We start from the raw sequence: 20,042 nt of genomic DNA on the forward strand, positions 1-20,042 counted from the left end.
CCATTTTCAAAATCGAGTTTTTCACACCGGAAATTCACGTAGATTGTTTAACGTTTGGTCGATTCACGTAAACCTTATGAGATGACTCTATTCATTTTAGGGGATGTTCGCATAACATTTATGTTCGTCACGTAAAATATTCAATTTGACTTAGCCAGCGATGATATTTGGTTGGTTGTTGAGTGTTTGATGTACGGCATACTGCACGAAACAATCGTTCAGTTTGCTGGGAACGATTTGTTGTTGTTTTTTCTCCTACAAAAATAATGTGAAAATTAGATGTTACCTTAATATAGAAAAAAAATGTTGTTATTCTACGTGAAGTAGAAGTATTGTACAGGTATGTAGTGTTAGTTTAAAAAAAATAAGTGGAAAAAACTTCGGAAATTTTCCAGTAAAACTAGTCCAACGGGTCTCCAACTCCTCATATTCAAAATGGCTGATGACCCTAAAACATGAAATAAACCAGTAGTACTTCTCAAACATGCTTAAGATTGTGGAAATTAGTGTCGGCATCTCCGAGAATTGATCCAAAGCGGTATGTCGGTTACGTCACTCATGCGACTATATCGGCACCGAAAGTATTCGTCATGACTGTAACGCTTGTATCCGTACTGTATTTCACAGTATTGTACAGTATTTCCGTCCCAAATACTGTGTACTACTTTGACGTGAATACTATTTACTTTACTATGAATCCTGGTGGAAGAATGGGTAGCAGTTAATCTTGAATATCTCGAGTTGTACTATGTGAAACAACATAATTCTTTAAAATTTTATCGAAATCTTACGGGGAAAACAGATTGAAAAAATGATATGCGAATGCACCTATGTAATGAAAATCGCGAGACGGAACTGGAACACGTAGCTAGTTCCTAACCGGGGAAGTTGTTTTGCCTATTAAACTACCCTGCATATGAAAACACATGAAGAGACAGCCCAATTGACTAAAAGAACCAAGCATGCTTCGCTTTACTTGGCCGTTACAGCATTCAATTATAGTGCTAAATCTATGGAAACTCAACTGATGTGTGGTAGCAGTAGTGACGATTGTGATCTCATAATATACTGATCAAATCTAAAACTAGTTCAATACTCAAGATGATTACTTTTCAACAGTGTTAGATAATAATAAATAACTCAAAAATTAAGTTATCTCAAATTTTCGAAACAATGAGAAAAATTCATCACGCTTGTTTGCCTTTCTCGTACTCACGGCGACGATTTCGAGGTTGTCGCTGGAACCGAATCCTAATTCTGGAATCTGAAACGGGTTCCGTGATCTGGATCTATTTTTAAACAAAAAAATTTAGCGTTATATTTCGATAACAGCTAATGTATTTTTTATTATTTACTTAAGCTAAAGGTCTTAAGAACCTTAAGACCTACATAATTTGAACTGTAATGTTTATACTTTTAGTTAGGTTTTCGCACTTGATGTTTAAAAAGTTCATTATCGGGCCCGATGTAAAATGAACTTGTAGTCATCTAGGCTATTTTCCGTTGTATTAGTAAATATCAGAACAGAACATGGGTTCGATTTTGTATTGCGTTGGAGGATGAGAAGTAGACACAAATCAGTATTTAGTTTTTGCAATATGTATTGAATCTGTATCCGGCATGAAATTCGCATGGACGTATACAAATCAATACATTACAGATAATTCTGTATTAATGGCAATTGTGTTGGTAAATGAAGAAAATAAACACAGTCTAAATGACAGGCTGAATGATTTTGATCGGGTAACGTGGCGCCTTCATGACATATGCGAGTACTGATTCAACTAAAGGCATATTCGAAATGACTGTTAATATAATTAAAGAATCCAATTTGGGTGTCCTATCTGTTAGTCTGTATTTGAACCACAGACTAACAGACATGACAGTATGAGTAAATTCTTATAAAAATATTTTTTCGTGATGCACTAGTTCCACCTATATTGTACTGCGCGAACTATTTACTATCTGTACACCCCTTGTGTTATGTAAAAGTTTTTTTACTAGTTGGTTTCCCCTCGTTTGTCAACACCGATCAGCTGCTTGCAGGGATGCCTGATTTCATCAAAATATTTGAAAATGAATAGTCACAATAAATTATTGGATTACGTTGATAATATATTTAACTTTAGCGCGATGTTAGAAAGTAACCATTTATTTTTCTCAACGTTGCTCATCTAGATTATTTTTTATTGTGTTGGTAATTTTCACCCGAAATTAAGTGGCGGCAGACAAGAAGCAAGTAAATATTGTAACCAAACGGGTTTGATTTTGTATTGCGTTGGACGATGAGAAGTAGGCACAATTATGTATATAGTTTTGGCAATATGCATTAAATCTGTATCCTGCATGAAATTCGCATGGACGTATACAAATCAATACATTACAGGTAATTCTGTATGAATGGCAACTCTGTTGATAAATGAAAAAAATAAACACAGTCTAGATGACAGATAGGATGTTTTTGATAGGGTAACGTGGCGCCATCATGACACATGTGAGTACTGTCCCAAATAAAGGAATATTCGAAATGACCGTTAAAATGATTGAAGAATCTAATTTGAGTGTCCTGTCTGTTAGTCTGTGTTTGAACTGCATAAAAAACTACATCATTGTATATGTATTTCGTTGCTTGGTGTTTGAAATCTTTTTACTGCTCACTAGTTTACTCTAGACTTGAGCATAATACTACGATGTTACCCTCACTATCTCAAGCTCACCGTATTATATCTGTGCAACGATTTGTTCGTTTTGCTTTTACTCGAGTGCATTTGGAATAAGCCCAAAAATTTCCTTGTTATGAATATCGATGTTTGCTCATTAAATTGTATACGGCATAATCGAAATAATCGATTGTCCATCACTTGTTGAAGAAATGAAAATATCATTAGATTATGGGTATCGGAATTTTCGAATTGAATAATCGAATAATATCGTTTCAAAACTATTTAATTAATTTTATCAGATCTTCGATTGACCGTTCAATTATTATTATTGGATTTTTCGAAATATCCGATTCATTTAATACTATCATATTGTTTTTATACTAATCGATTAACTTCAGTCGATTTTCGGGGTTACTGTTCAATAATTATGTAAAAAATGGTTCTATCCTCGACCTTTAACGATTATTCAGAGTCAGGAGAGTTTGTCAGAAGTTTACTCAACATCGCAATTCTCAACATTATTACGTTACGTGACTCTCATGTATCAGCAACTTTAAATAAAAAGCTGTCACTCTAAATCAGCGCTGCCAACTATACCGATTTCTCGGTATTTATACCGATTTTTGGACTCGATACAGGAATACAGATATGCTCTCTCAAAATACCGATATTTCAATTTTCGTACAGATAAATACCGATTTTCTGTTTTTGTGTTAGGATTCCATAGGGGTAAATCAGGTCGAGCAACCTTTTTTTTTTTGGTCGCAAAATCAGTTTCCGCACTAAATCGATGTTTGATTTTTCGAGAAAGATATTGTACAGATAGATTTTTCCAGCCCGGTGGCAAAGATAGGGCACTCCAGCAAGTGCTATCGTAGCCAACATCTGGGGCATTTGGTGGGCAATCAGAGCGCTCAGAGTATGGTAAACAAACATTCGAGCGTTTCAATACGAGTAAAATCTTAATTTCCTTATCGTAGTGATGATATTCTGATCGATAATTTGCGGGGAAGTAATGTAAAGGGTATTGAATAAACAAGTAGTTTGTAATATCCATTTTTTGTTAGCCATTCTTCTTCATTGTTTTGGTTTTAGCAGAATGATGCTGGCCGCAGTTTCATGACGTCATAGCAGGGGGCTGGATTTTTCCGACAAATACAGATTTTTGGAAAAAACAGTTGACAGCACTGCTCTAAATTCAGCACCACCCTCAGCAATAAGGAAAAATGTATTCAAATGCATCACTAGAGGCGTGCAAAACAGCTCATTTTAGTGAACAGCTCCGAACCGATCAGCTCACCAAAGTGAATCGATTCGATGTATCAGCTCATCAGCTCTTTTAGTTTGAACTTAAATTTCATTTTGTGCGCCGTTTTTCTTATGCACCGGTTTTCTTTCATATGCATGATCGGAATTGACTCATTGATTCGCATTGATGCAATGAATGCAATGCGAATTAATTTATCTTTAATTGATGTCGACTAAATTGAATCTCTTAAAGAGCCGAAGATCCGATCAGCTCGTAGCGTGTTCCTTTCGTCATAATGCAGTGAACTGGGTAGCAAATGAGTGAGCTGATGAGCTGCGGTTCTTTTGAAAAGAGCTGTGAGCTGTCAGCTCACTTCAATGATTCGATTCACTGGAACAGCTCAGGAGCGAATTGCCCATCTCTATGCATCACCGATGCAGAAAAAATCAATAACAGTTTACTGTCAAACTTTTTGCAGTTCACAAAGAGGAGAAAATTTTGCATGGAGTAAACCTTGTGAAATCTTTTGGGAAATTTTATCCTACATCTCTCGTTATTAGATTTCAAGTTCCGTTTTCGAGTTACTATCAGACTCACTGTTCTAGTCCGGTGTCAATTCTAGGGAATAAATCGGCCGCGAAAAGTTTTCTGCGGATCTAGTCAACAAACAGAGTAACGATGAACATCAAAATGCCAGACTTCGATGTTAAAAAATTTGTCAAAGATGCGGGATCCACACTTTCCCGAGTAGTTCAAGTAAGTGAGAGTGTTATATTTTCGTTTGATCGATTAGCGAAACCGCGATTTGTTGAGTTCATTTCATATTGCATTATAATCGATATGAGAACCATAATCAACGAGAAAACCAGTAACTTTTAGCACTATTACTTAGTTTATGGATTATCTGGAGGATGATGTGAACCGTAATAACGCTTTACATTACAGCTTACGGAGGAAAAGTTGGGTACTTCGGAAAAGACGGAAATGGATTCCCATTTCGAGAATCTGAGCGAGCGGTCCGAATGTACCAAAACATGGACCGAAAAGATTGTAAGGGATACCGAAGCGGCTCTAATACCGAATCCAGCTAACCGAGTAGAAGATTTCATATTCGAGAGAATTGAAAAGGCCAAACCGAAGCGACTGAGTAATCTCGAGTATTTGGGGCTGGATATGATCGAAGGCGGAGGTGAGTTCGGGCAGGATGGTGCGTACGGTAGCGCGCTGATAAAAGTCGGTCAAGCCGAGCAGAAGTTGGGTTCATGCGAGAGGGATTTCATCGGTTCTGCCGGATTGTGTTTCATTCAGCCGCTGAAAAAGTTTTTGGAAGGTGAAATGAAAACCATTACCAAAGAGAAAGGTATTCTGGAAAGCAAGAGGTAATCTATTGTTTGTCAGCAAAACGTGCTGATTGTTTAAACATTTAATTTTATCAATTTAGACTGGATTTGGATGCTTGCAAAAATAAAGTGCGCAAGGCGAGGAGCATGCTAGGACAACAAACAGTGAGTTATTTTTTTAACTATAAGATTTAGACTAACAACTGATAAATACATAAACGCATAATGTGTGTCGGCGTGTAATGCACGTGTTGCTTCTTACATTGTGGAGCAAAATCTACATTGTGATGTTTTTACCGTGATCTAATCTTCATTCAAATTCTACTCTTACACATTCCGCTAAATGATCAGAAGGACGGAATTTCACCCGAAGCTGCTCTTGAGCAGGTATAGTTGAGCTTCGTACTTGTGTCATGATTTCACATATGTTTGTTAACCGACGTAGTTCATTTATTGTTTAGTTTTAAGAATTTTTTGACCAAACTTGTTTACCACTTCGAAAGATACACAATTAAATACCTTAATTTCAGGCTGAGCGGGATCTAAGAGTTGCGCAATCGGAATTTGATCGGCAAGCCGAAATCACTAAGCTTCTTCTGGAGGGCATAAGCACAACACAGGCAACACACCTACGACATCTGCATGCTTTTGTTGAGGCACAAGTTCGTTACTATGGACAATGTAATAAAATTATGAGTGACCTGCAACGTGAATTGGTCAGGTAGGTCTAGTATGTCGTTGGTGTTTAGATTTTCCCCTCGGCTTCAAGTTGTTCCTCTGTTAAAATTTCTGAAATTCGTCCACTAACTGGTAGTCAATCTTTCTTTCTCTATCGAATCCACTCCGATTCCTTCCTGTTCGCACAAATGCAAACGACCAGCATACGTCCATCAACGCCACGCTTGCGTGTTAACAGTGAGGACGTAGACCTCACTAGTGGACCTCCCTATCTGAACTCATCACAAGTGACACAAGGCAGCAACCCACAGCACGGTCACCAGCAAACAATAACGTTGCATCCGGTACAAGTGCCTCGGAAACCGAAAGTATCGCCGGCCTCCTATCCAATTGCCACTGATGACAGTGTTATTGCTGAACTGGTGGCCAACAGCGATCCCAACGATATTTCTGTACTTTAAATAACCGATACAGTACGGTACTGTGCGATCCCTCTTCCTACGAGCTTTCGAATTCTATACCCTATTTTTGGTCAAGGGATTTCTCCTATTTTCCTTTTCCCTATTTTTTCCCTCTAGCACCATTGTCGTAATAAATGTCATTAATGCTTAGTAACCTAACCGTAGTTTGTTCATGTGTTTAGTTATTTGATGAATAACTGTAAAAATGTAATATATTAGATAGGTTTCACTAAATTGTGGACGGTTGTTTGTTTCTCTTATTTCAACTGTTTAGTAGAATACACAGAGATACTATGAACTCTAACGAGTATTCAGTTAATTGAATAATTTCCAACGTTTTAAAAATAAAAATTGACAAAAAGGCTTCCGTTGAATTAGTAATTTTATTTTGTAACAAGAATCATACAACCGCATGAATTGAACGGAATAGTTAACAGGAAATATCCCATCAGATTTTACATATCCCAACGACAAGTATCCCAATATTGATAGGTGCGCTGCTGTCCTTGTATTGTTGCTTATACTCTAATCGGCATTACCGTTCCTATATCATACGCCCATTTCCAGTCTGGGAGGTCCACAGCCGTACGTTCCGGTTGCAAGATACGAGGATGGCGATGCAAGCCATCTATCCGGTCGTGCAAACAACATCGAATTGGGAGGTAACTCCGGTTACAAACGAGCTCGCGTTCTCTGCTCTTATGACGCAAAAGATGGCACCGAACTGAATCTAACATCGAATGAGGTAAATACAGATTTTCCTTTGAAAACGATCAGTAACTGTAAGCTCACTTCTTTCAAGGTGATATTTGTGTGTGAGTGCAATCCACCGAACAGTGACTACATGAACGGAAAACAGGGTCTGCTCAAAGGTTTGGTACCGAAAGCTTTCCTCGAAATATTAGATGAGTAACTTGTAAGGGACGCAGAATTTACTTAGTTTGGCTACTCGAATCTGAAAGGATACCTAACTCTGTTTCAACAGATTTTATTTTTACGTTTTTTACACCAATCATCAGGATTGCTGATTGTTTACTAGTTACGTTCTAGAACCTGGCAAATATATAAATTGTTACGCCTAGTTGCGTTCAAAACAGGCATTATCGTTAAGTCCGATCTATCGGTTTTGTGTTTATATGGCACACAAATAGCTTCCTAGTGCATAGTGAAACATTTCAGAGTGTGTAAAACAAAGTTTTAAATCAAACACATTTGTATCGATTGAAACATTAAAAATACGCTTGATGGACTAATTTCTGTCAATTATAACTCAAATTACCAAACGGTTGGGGATATCAATATAAATTTGCGATAACAAAAGCTAACAACAAAGAAAGAACAATAATTAAGAAAAACATTCCTACTCATCAAATTATACGAAATAAGCATACAACACCCTCCTCAGATAAACAATATTTGTGTGATTGTGTGGCAAGTTGTTGAATACTGTTGATATTAAGGATATCTATAAAACGACGAACATAAAACAAAAGACATGGCCGTAAGCTTCATGGACTTAGTCCACACTTCTTTTACAACTAACTCCAGAAGAACGAGTGGAATATGAAATGAAGTTTACAGTTAATAGACATTAAACTCAATCTCTCTAATCTATGAAATATCGTCTGATGAATCCTGACAACCCGTTTCCAACATATTGTTTCTCAACTCCTCTGAAATGATATTAACGAAAAAATATTGTTATTTATTGCAATTACTAGCGTTAAGCAACTATACTAGTATATTTGAAACTACTGCTATTCAAGCGCGTTATAAAAAATGAAGATCGACAAGGAAATGTGAAAACAGAATGAACCCATTTGTGGGAACTGGAAAGTAAAAAAAATATATTTCAGACTTCTTCCAATACGTGTTAATGTTTGTCGGAAACTTTTATCTTGCTAGCTTTCCAAGTTTGCGAACAATCAAATGCTACGAAAAATAAAAATATTGATTTGAAAAAATAAATGTTTTATTTTAATTTTACATACCTGAGCATGGTACGAGAGGTGCTCGATAAGTTTCAAGATAAACAAGCGCAAAGGATTGGTATCAAAAATGGCTTTATTGTTTCACTAAATATTTTCTATGAAGATCATTTTTCCTCTCCAAAACGTGCGTTTTGGACGCATCAACCGCTTTTTTAAGTGTCGAAAAATGATGAACTATCAATTATTTTTTAACGGCCAAATGTTCATACAGCACATTTTGGACAAATTTCATGGAATACGTCCTTCGGTGCATTACGACCACAATTCAATTCGGCAAACCATCGAAACACTATTGATCGACACACTGTTTGTTAAGATAACGTTTGCATTTAAAAAAAATTGTCAAATATTGATGATTTTTCATGGGTTTACTTTCATCCGCACCGACGAAACTACCCATGCAGCATCAATCATAGTGAGCGGAGCGTGAGACAGTAGTCAAAATTTGACAGTTCTAGCAGTCGAACTCAAATCGTGATGGCAAAAACTCGCTATCTCATTAGCGGACCTTACACCACAGACTAACAGACAGGACACTCAAATTAGATTCTTCAATCATTTTAACGGTCATTTCGAATATTCCTTTATTTGGGACAGTACTCACATGTGTCATGATGGCGCCACGTTACCCTATCAAAAACATCCTATCTGTCATCTAGACTGTGTTTATTTTTTTCATTTATCAACAGAGTTGCCATTCATACAGAATTACCTGTAATGTATTGATTTGTATACGTCCATGCGAATTTCATGCAGGATACAGATTTAATGCATATTGCCAAAACTATATACATAATTGTGCCTACTTCTCATCGTCCAACGCAATACAAAATCAAACCCGTTTGGTTACAATATTTACTTGCTTCTTGTCTGCCGCCACTTAATTTCGGGTGAAAATTACCAACACAATAAAAAATAATCTAGATGAGCAACGTTGAGAAAAATAAATGGTTACTTTCTAACATCGCGCTAAAGTTAAATATATTATCAACGTAATCCAATAATTTATTGTGACTATTCATTTTCAAATATTTTGATGAAATCAGGCATCCCTGCAAGCAGCTGATCGGTGTTGACAAACGAGGGGAAACCAACTAGTAAAAAAACTTTTACATAACACAAGGGGTGTACAGATAGTAAATAGTTCGCGCAGTACAATATAGGTGGAACTAGTGCATCACGAAAAAATATTTTTATAAGAATTTACTCATACTGTCATGTCTGTTAGTCTGTGCTTACACTATCATTAAAAGTGTCATTACTAAAAAATAATGTCATTTTTATGAACGTGTAATGGTGCAGTAATGACGAGATTTCTATAGCGGCCCTTACACGATCATTAAAAGTGTCATTACTAAGTAATGACACTTCTGCTCAAACGCTCGTCATTACTGCATTACTGTACATCATTACTTTTTAGCATTACACGTTCATTATTAATGATGAGTGTTTGTAACTACTCCAGCAATAGCAATAGCAATATTTTTATTTTCGTTTAGCTGAAAATAAGTTTGATTTGCCATTGAAACGTTAAGGTTAATGAAATATTAACAATTTAAATCTACACTTTGTCATTTTTTCGCGTATAGTTCTAAAGACATTCAGCACTTCCACAAAAATATAAGAAGAAGAAATAATGTTGGTAATGATGGAAAATCCGGAATTCCATCAATACTCGTGTCATTACTGAACTCGTAGACCTTACACGATCATTTAAAGTGGCATTACTTTTTAGTAATGACACTTTTAATGATCGTGTAAGGGCCGCTTATCAAATTTGAAATACATCATTACTTAGACATCATTAAAAATGACAATAATAATGCTCGTGTAAGGGCCGCTATTCATGTGTGTGCGCGTTCAACGAATAGCACCACGCCGCATCGAAAACGGAGATCGTGCGGTTTTTGTGGATGCTGGATACGTTCACTAAGGCATCTGCAACATCTTGGCACTGTTAGTCAACAAAAAGAGCATCGAAAGAAAGCCCGGTTCCGGACGGCCGACAACCCTGAGTGACAAGAAGCTCCAAAGGAAGCTGAAGAGGAAGACCGAGGAAAAAGTGGTTACATTCGGAGCTGCAGGAAATAACACGACGGCAGCGGCTGAATAAGATGGTCAACTCGATTTTTCCGGCGAATCGCGACGTGGCGATGATGATGGACGACGAGACCTATCACACCCTAGATGGCGACGACTGGCAGGGCACTTCGTATTTCACTTCCTCTACGAAGGAAGTGAGCTCCGAAGTGAAGTTCATTTCACATACCAAGTTTCCCAAGAAGGTGCTGATGTGGCTGACAATCAACGGAAAGGGAATGTCAAAGCCGCTCTTCTTTCGCTCCGGACTGGTCGTGAACAGGGAAATTTATAGTACAAAATGCCTGCCGGAGTTGCGTCGTTCATCAAGAAATACCATAAGGGCGAAGACGTCCTACCGAGCATTTCTGGAAGCAACCTGAAGCGTAAGATGTACTCCAACAATTTTGTTGCGAAAACTGAGGAGGAATTGATAAATAAATCGAAGAAAGATCTTAAAAACATGCCTACACGCATATTTTCATCCGCCATGACAAACGTTCTGGTTAACTTCCGGAGGGCCGCTCGCAAGGGCGTCGAATTTTTTTCCAAGTAATCCTAAATAATTACCTTCCATGGTAAATTTATCAGATCAAATCTGTCTAAGCTATTATTTATCACCATGCGAAAAAGGTCAATTTTTTAAATGAAAACGTTAAACCATGGCGAAAGTCATATTAATCATGGCACTTACATTTTCTCGACATAATGGCCCTTATTACCGGTGTCACTACACGGTGAAAACCAAGTGAAGTGACTGTGACACTTATTATGGGTATCACTTCACGGTGGAAATCAAGTGAAGTGAATGTAGGTCCTTATTACGAAAGTCGTTTTAGAGGCCCTTATTACCGTTCTCACTTCCACTTTCACATTCACTTCACTTACATGTCACTTCACTTGATTTTACCTATTACCGGTATCACGCATAGTGAAGTGATCACTGTGGTGGAAAAAACTAATTTTTTCAACAAAATGTTGGTGGCGTGATATTCATAATGACATCAAGTTCATTCAAGTAATTACTTTTGTCTTTGAAGCGACTTCTGTGCTAAGGACCTAAATTCACTTCACTCGACTTTAACCTTGAAGTGATACCTGTGGTAATCGAGGGGATAATGTGATATTTAATATTATTAAGATGTGTTCAATAACGTATGTTTCTATTTATTTCGCCGCGTGTTTTTCCATACCAACTCTTTCTCCATTCACTCTCTCTCTGCCCGCTGCACTGCCGAGACAGGGCCGTACTCGGTACCACATCTCCCTTTGTTTAAATTGAAGATGTTAAAGGTGATAATCGTTGAGCCAGGCTGGTTTCTTCACCGTTCTGCGTTGACGATCTGGCAAGATCGGGATCCGTTCTGTATTATCATCTTCCAGCTCAAACCCATGAAAATCTTCGTCTGATGATGCTCGGGGCAGCTCTTGATCTTCAGAGCTATCGTCAGTTACTTTAGTCGATAATTGCTCGAGCTCGATAATCTTCTTGAGGTGAGCGACATTTCTGTCGTAGGATTTTTCCGTCTGAGGGTCTTCAATCGTTACACGAGGACCAGATCGCGAAACCACTGTGTATCGCCTCGGGTTAAAAGTTGTGGACAGCTTAGAGCTTGGCACTAGGTTCTGCATAAGCACAGTGTCACCTAAATCAATTGAAGATCGAGTAGCTCGACGGCGTGTATCCTCTATCTCTTTTCCTTTCTCTTTCAATGATTGGTCACGGTCACGAAAATCTGTGTTTTGTGGAGCGGTCTCGATATCTCCTATAGCTGGTAGCTTTGATCGAATCGTGTAGCCATACATAAGCTCGGTAGGCGTTTTTCCGGTAGTCGAGTGTGGTGTTGTATAATACATAATGAGATAATCATGTAGATCTTTTTTCCAATCTCTGCCTAGAGCAGCGCTGATCTGTAACCGTTTTACGAGCGATCTGTTTTGCCGTTCGACGAGACCATTTTCTTGCGGCCAATATGGTGTTGAATGGTTCAATGTGATTCCGTGAAGCTTGCTGTATAAATCTAACTCTGTACTTACGAACTGCTTGGCATTGTCGAGCGTTATTGTCCGAGGATACCCCAGGCGAGTGAAAATTCTGTCAAGTTTACAGATTGTGTCCCTGGCCGTTATTTTGGACATTATTTCCACCTCCTTATAGCGACTATAGTAATCGATGATGACAAAAAGGTACGAACCACAAGGTAATGGACCGAGGAAATCCATTGCAGTATCAATCCATGGTCCAGACGGTAGCGGGCGACGACTCATCGGTTCAGGTCTGGTAGGTAACCCAACCAAACGACAACCTTCACATGCTTTCACGCGAGCCACTGCATCACTATCCATGCCGGGCCACCATACTCGATCGCGAAGTCGCCGCTTCATTATAGACTCGCCCGGATGTCCTTCATGGGCAATATCAAGCATCCTCGCTTTCAACGCTGTAGGCACGACGAGCTTATTACCTCGAACCAGTATATCGCCAACGAATCCAAGTTCATTCTTGAAGGGCAAGTACGATTTAGCTTCATTTTTATCCCAGTTACCGGAACGCAAGCATTGTTTAACAATGCGTAAGTTTACATCCGAGTTAGTCGCGTTTTCAAGTTCTTGCACGTCAATTGCAGCGGATTCTATTACCGCTAACACCATGAATTTATTTTCCGCATCGAAGGTTTCGGGCAGTGGGTTTACTGCCAACCGAGATAAGGGGTCAGCCACGTTAGATAATCCTTTGCGGTATTTAATGACAAAAGAGAAAGATTGAAGGCGTAACACCCATCTTTCAACTCGAGCACAAGGTCGAGATGTTGGTTGAAAAATTGCTTCTAACGGTTTATGATCCGTCTCCAATTCAAAAGTTCTTCCATACAGATATATCGCAAACCGTTCTACTGCCCATACCAAAGCTAACGCCTCTTTTTCGGTTTGGCAATATCTCCGCTCGGTGGCTGTCAGACTTTTACTTGCGTAAGCGATGGGGCGAGGCTGGAAATCCGTTGGTCCTTCAAATTGAATCAGTACAGCTCCCAGGGCTACCGGCGATGCGTCAGCTATTAGTCTTGTTCGGAGATTATTATCGAAAAAATACAGGTGCTGAACATTACTAATTAAGTCCTTTAATTTTGCAAAAGACTCTTGTTGTTCCTTATCCCAGTAGAACTTACTGCCGGATCGAATCAGTTCACGAAGAGGAGATGTAATTGTCGCCAGATTTGGAAGGAATCGCCCTACGTAGGTAACGAGACCAAGAAAACTCCGGACTTCTTCTGCTGTATTTGGGATACGAAATTGCTGTAATGCTTCTACTTTACTGTTCGAGGGCTTTATACCATCTGGAGAAATAGTATGTCCCAGGAAGTCAAGGTTGTTTACTTTGAATAAACATTTCTCTTGATTTAGAAGAATACCGTGTTCGTTCAAAACTGATAGGACTAGCTTTAAAGCCTTATCATGCCCATCTTCAGTGCTGCCGAAAACAAGGATGTCGTCGATGAAATTGACAGTATTCTCACATCGACTCAAAATCTGTTCCATAATGCGCTGGAATAATTCTGGAGCGATGACGATACCATACATCAGTCGCTTGTATCGGAAAAGACCCTTATGCGTTATGAAAGTTGTTATGTAACGACTATGTTCCTTCAATTCCACCTGATGGAAGGTCTCTTTAACATCCAGCCGACTGAAATATTTAGCCGATGTAAAACGTGGCAGAAAGTCCTCAATTGTGGGCATAATATGGCGCTCGCGCAAAATTGCTGCATTTGCACGACGCATGTCAACACAAAGACGAAGATCTCCGTTATCCTTCACCACCGTTACCAATGGCGAGACCCACTGACAACCGCCCACGACAGGTTCTATTATGTCGCTATTAAGCAAAGACATCAATTTATCCTCTATTCTAGACAACAGTGCGATTGGAGGACGACGAGGATGTTGACATACTGGAACCACACTCTTATCAATAGGAATTTCTACCTGAATACCCTTAATTTTAGGGAATGGACGTTTACATGTAGATTCGATCATGCTGATTCCATGTGTACTCGGAAGCCCAATTACCAGAACACCCAAACTCATAGCTGTGGTGCGGCCCAATAAACATTGTTGGCCTCCGATAACGACGTAGAATGTAGCTACCTGTTCAATGATCTTTCCATTATCTTCGACCGAAATTTTCGCATCAAATTTTCCAAGAACGGATAATGGCTTTGCCTCTTTACCGTAAGGCAGAAAAACTTCATCACAATGCTTTTCCTCGTTCCAAACTTGCACACCATTGTTCTTCATGTACTCCCACGCCTTCTCGTTGATTATATTTCTCTTGCAGCCAGAGTCGATTAGAAGTTGCAACGTCACTCCACCAAGCTTCAGCCACAAAAATTCACCTCCATCGTTCACACTGAATATAAAACTTTGATCTTTTCTTTCAGCCGCTGTCTCAATTTCGTGTACCCGATGCCTTTTAAAATCTTTGCTATGTCCTGGTCTATGTTCCTCCGTATATTTTCGCTTTACAGCTGACGTTCGGCACCGAGCAGCGAAATGACCGATTCGTTTGCACTTGATGCACTCTTTCCCACGTGCAGGGCATTTGGGATCATTCGCGAAATGGTCCCTTTTCCCGCATCTCATACATTCATTGCGAGGATCGTTCCAAATTTTATTGATGCTTCTTTCAATAATGCTAGGATCGGATGGCTCTGTCCCTCCAAGAGATGGTCGATTCATCATTTGTGCTTGGTGTTTCACTGATTCGTATGAGCTTACGATTTTTGCGACTTCGTCAATATCAAAAGAATCCTTCTGTAAAAGTTGCTCCTTCAGGTCACTCGGGGCGAATAAAATCACTTTATCGATTACGCTTATTGCCCTGCTTTCTTGTGCTGTCCTGCCAAAGTTGCACTTACTGGCCTGGTCCTGACTACGTAGCATAAACTTTTCCAATGTCTCGTCTTGGCTTGGCCTGAGTGTCCAGAAAACGTTCCGTTCGAACGTTTCATGCTGTTTAGGAGAAAAGTAAGTGTCTAGTTTTTGTATCGCAACAGAATATGGATCGACGCCTTTTTCCTTATCTTCTCCCACATCCACACCGGGAATAGAAGCGAAAACCTCCTGCAGTTCCGGTCCAGCTCGAGCCAGAAATAGATTTTTAATGCGTGTTTTATCTTTCTCTCCAGATGCTGCTACTATATAGTCGAAATTGCGCTTGTATTTAATCCACTCATTACGGACGATATTGCGGGGAAATGACCTAAATTTGAATGGTTGAATTTCCCATTTTTCCATTGTGAAACTGGTTGATCCTAAACAACATAGGCTACATATGTTCAATACTACCATCCTTACCAAGGAATTTTCTGCTTACAGCTACCAGACGTAACTTTGTTACGAAAGCAGTCCACCAACTCTGGTGAAGTAAACAGCCTCTCTTTTTTTTCCGCTTCCAGCGAATATATTTGAACCACTGCTATTTTGCAGTCGCTACCCTGTAGCCTATCGCTTCCAGCGACGATTTTTGGTTTCTGCTCACCGGCAGGCTGAGAAAAATAGCCTATTAAAACAGACTCATGTAAATATAACCTCAATTTTATCTTCCCAAAACTCATTTTACAAAACCATTTCTTTTATATTATTCTTTACCTAGTTACTTACCTCTTCCGATTTACCTCGTCGCCAATGTGGTAATCGAGGGGATAATGTGATATTTAATATTATTAAGATGTGTTCAATAACGTATGTTTCTATTTATTTCGCCGCGTGTTTTTCCATACCAACTCTTTCTCCATTCACTCTCTCTCTGCCCGCTGCACTGCCGAGACAGGGCCGTACTCGGTACCACAATACCGATAATAAGGGTCATAATCACTTCATTTGGTTTTCACCGTGTAGTGATACCGGTAATAAGGGCCAGAGTCAAAAGTAAATACTTGGATGAACTAGATGTCATTATTACCATCACGCCACCAACATTTTGTTGAAAAAATAAGTTTTTGCCACCACAGTGATCACTTCACTATGCGTGATATTGGTAATAGGTAAAATAAAGTGAAGTGACATGTAAGTGTAGTGAATGTGAAAGGGGAAGTGAGAACGGTAATAAGTGCCAATATTTACCACCGAACCGATTTTAGTAACTCACTATAAATAGCACAAATGAACACCAATGGTAAAGTGTCCTGGACTCGTGAACCATTTAAAAAATGCGACCATAGTGATCCCACAACCAGAAATCAGCGGAGAAAAATCGTAGATCTGGCAATGAGATAAACAATAATTCTGGCACCGCATGCATTTGCATTTGTGTTCGAAAACTTTTTAAAGGTTCGGATTAGCTAAGCTAAAGTCTCTAGCTAACAACTGGTTAAGAAACCAAGTTGATTCATTTGATTGAAAAAAAATTATCAATTTAGTAAAGCTATAAATTTTGGCCATTTCAAAAAAGGTGTTCGGTTACCGGAAACTCACGAAATTTCATTAAAAATAGAAAAATTCAAGAAGAAGACTAGTTATTAAAAAAAACAGAATTTTTTGTTTTAGGAAGCTTGGCCTGAGTGTCCAGAAAACGTTCCGTTCGAACGTTTCATGCTGTTTAGGAGAAAAGTAAGTGTCTAGTTTTTGTATCGCAACAGAATATGGATCGACGCCTTTTTCCTTATCTTCTCCCACATCCGCACCGGGAATAGAAGCGAAAACCTCCTGCAGTTCCGGTCCAGCTCGAGCCAGAAATAGATTTTTAATGCGTGTTTTATCTTTCTCTCCAGATGCTGCTACTATATAGTCGAAATTGCGCTTGTATTTAATCCACTCATTACGGACGATATTGCGGGGAAATGACCTAAATTTGAATGGTTGAATTTCCCATTTTTCCATTGTGAAACTGGTTGATCCTAAACAACATAGGCTATATATGTTCAATACTACCAAGTATGCTTTATCCTTACCAAGGAATTTTCTGCTTACAGCTACCAGACGTAACTTTGTTACGAAAGCAGTCCACCAACTCTGGTGAAGTAAACAGCCTCTCTTTTTTTCCGCTTCCAGCGAATATATTTGAACCACTGCTATTTTGCAGTCGCTACCCTGTAGCCTATCGCTTCCAGCGACGATTTTTGGTTTCTGCTCACCGGCAGGCTGAGAAAAATAGCCTATTAAAACAGACTCATGTAAATATAACCTCAATTTTATCTTCCCAAAACTCATTTTACGAAACCATTTCTTTTATATTATTCTTTACCTAGTTACTTATCTCTTCCGATTTACCTCGTCGCCAATGTGGTAATCGAGGGGATAATGTGATATTTAATATTATTAAGATGTGTTCAATAACGTATGTTTCTATTTATTTCGCCGCGTGTTTTTCCATACCAACTCTTTCTCCATTCACTCTCTCTCTGCCCGCTGCACTGCCGAGACAGGGCCGTACTCGGTACCACAATACCGATAATAAGGGTCATAATCACTTCATTTGGTTTTCACCGTGTAGTGATACCGGTAATAAGGGCCAGAGTCAAAAGTAAATACTTGGATGAACTAGATGTCATTATTACCATCACGCCACCAACATTTTGTTGAAAAAATAAGTTTTTGCCACCACAGTGATCACTTCACTATGCGTGATATTGGTAATAGGTAAAATAAAGTGAAGTGACATGTAAGTGAAGTGAATGTGAAAGGGGAAGTGAGAACGGTAATAAGTGCCAATATTTACCACCGAACCGATTTTAGTAACTCACTATAAATAGCACAAATGAACACCAATGGTAAAGTGTCCTGGACTCGTGAACCATTTAAAAAATGCGACCATAGTGATCCCACAACCAGAAATCAGCGGAGAAAAATCGTAGATCTGGCAATGAGATAAACAATAATTCTGGCACCGCATGCATTTGCATTTGTGTTCGAAAACTTTTTAAAGGTTCGGATTAGCTAAGCTAAAGTCTCTAGCTAACAACTGGTTAAGAACAGTGTTGGCATTATCATTCTCAAAATATCAAAAATCAGTTATTATCGCCGATAATAATTGTTGGTGATTATCACTTACAAAATCATCGCCGAACATCATGAAGAAAATCATTTGATATTCTGAGAATGATATTAGAAAACGATTATCACTTAATATCGGTGTGCGAAATTTTCAAAACATCAAATATCACCGCTGAGTATGGGGGAAATCATCACCCGTTCAATCTCACTTTAGCGATGTTTCGTAAACTCACACATGATTATCATTCAAAAGCATTATCACGATTATCACCCATGCGCGATTTTCACTACCACATGGTGATATTCCGTGAGGTGAGTGTGGTATTGAAAATCAATTTCAACCAAATCTTAACATGCAGTATGATTATTTTTGGAACGGGTGGTGTCGAAAATCATTGTCTGAAGTTATTTGAAATTGATGATAGTGAATTTCGGTTCGTAAAATTTTATCAAAACCCATGCAATATGGGTATTTTTGGAACGGGTATGATGAGTAGGTGTTGAATATTGATGTCTGGAGTCATTTTGAAATCCAACATGGCGGCTCTCGGTTCATGAAAATTCAACTAAACCCATGCAATATGGGTATTTTTGGAACGGGTATGATGAGTAGATGTTGAATATTGATGTCTGGAGTCATTTTGAAATCCAAGATGGCGGCTTTCGGTTCATGAAAATTCATCTAAACCCATGCAATATGGGTATTTTTGGAACGGGTATGATGAGTAGATGTTGAATATTGATGTCTGGAGTCATTTTGAAATCCAAGATGGCGGCTTTCGGTTCATGAAAATTCATCTAAACCCATGCAATATGGGTATTTTTGGAACGGGTATGATGAGTAGGTGTTGAATATTGATGTCTGGAGTCATTTTGAAATCCAACATGGCGGCTCTCGGTTCATGAAAATTCAACTAAACCCATGCAATATGGGTATTTTTGGAACGGGTATGATGAGTAGGTGTTGAATATTGATGTCTGGAGTCATTTTGAAATCCAACATGGCGGCTCTCGGTTCATGAAAATTCAACTAAACCCATGCAATATGGGTGTTTTTAGAACGGGTATGATGAGTAGGTGTTGAATATTGATGTCTGGAGTCATTTTGAAATCCAACATGGCGGCTCTCGGTTCATGAAAATTCAACTAAACCCATGCAATATGGGTATTTTTGGAACGGGTATGATGAGTAGATGTTGAATATTGATGTCTGGAGTCATTTTGAAATCCAAGATGGCGGCTTTCGGTTCATGAAAATTCATCTAAACCCATGCAATATGGGTATTTTTGGAACGGGTATGATGAGTAGATGTTGAATATTGATGTCTGGAGTCATTTTGAAATCCAACATGGCGGCTCTCGGTTCATGAAAATTCAACTAAACCCATGCAATATGGGTATTTTTGGAACGGGTATGATGAGTAGATGTTGAATATTGATGTCTGGAGTCATTTTGAAATCCAACATGGCGGCTCTCGGTTCATGAAAATTCAACTAAACCCATGCAATATGGGTATTTTTGGAACGGGTATGATGAGTAGATGTTGAATATTGATGTCTGGAGTCATTTTGAAATCCAACATGGCGGC

The 20,042-nt window shown here is 38.8% G+C and overlaps 1 protein-coding gene and 1 long non-coding RNA gene across 5 annotated transcripts; one reads left to right on the top strand and one right to left on the bottom strand.

The window, feature by feature from the left end:
- The first annotated feature begins 4,341 nt into the window (after nucleotides 1–4,341).
- Nucleotides 4,342–8,359, top strand: LOC131436155 (endophilin-B1). 4 transcript variants are annotated; one of them, XM_058604685.1, is made up of 7 exons: nucleotides 4,349–4,668; nucleotides 4,858–5,291; nucleotides 5,354–5,417; nucleotides 5,604–5,639; nucleotides 5,783–5,973; nucleotides 6,959–7,136; nucleotides 7,194–8,359. In XM_058604685.1, the coding sequence occupies exons 1-7, from the start codon at nucleotides 4,591–4,593 to the stop codon at nucleotides 7,302–7,304; spliced, it is 1,092 nt and encodes a 363-aa protein (XP_058460668.1). In that variant the 5' UTR covers nucleotides 4,349–4,590; the 3' UTR covers nucleotides 7,305–8,359. The 4 variants fall into 4 exon arrangements, with proteins under 4 accessions (XP_058460671.1, XP_058460669.1, XP_058460670.1 ...); XM_058604686.1 differs by lacking the exons at nucleotides 6,959–7,136; nucleotides 7,194–8,359 and adding an exon at nucleotides 6,133–6,952 and having other exon boundaries at nucleotides 4,344–4,668; XM_058604687.1 differs by lacking the exon at nucleotides 5,604–5,639 and having other exon boundaries at nucleotides 4,348–4,668.
- Nucleotides 8,360–14,906: 6,547 nt separating this feature from the next.
- Nucleotides 14,907–16,271, bottom strand: LOC131436563 (uncharacterized). Its single transcript, XR_009230644.1, has 3 exons — nucleotides 16,123–16,271; nucleotides 15,817–16,021; nucleotides 14,907–15,773 (listed from the first exon to the last, which is right to left on the bottom strand). It is a non-coding gene; the product is annotated as an uncharacterized LOC131436563 (long non-coding RNA).
- Between the last annotated feature and the right edge of the window lie 3,771 nt (nucleotides 16,272–20,042).

This window comes from Malaya genurostris, chromosome 3 (genome assembly GCF_030247185.1).
Source record: "Malaya genurostris strain Urasoe2022 chromosome 3, Malgen_1.1, whole genome shotgun sequence".
Lineage (NCBI taxonomy): Eukaryota > Metazoa > Arthropoda > Insecta > Diptera > Culicidae > Malaya > Malaya genurostris.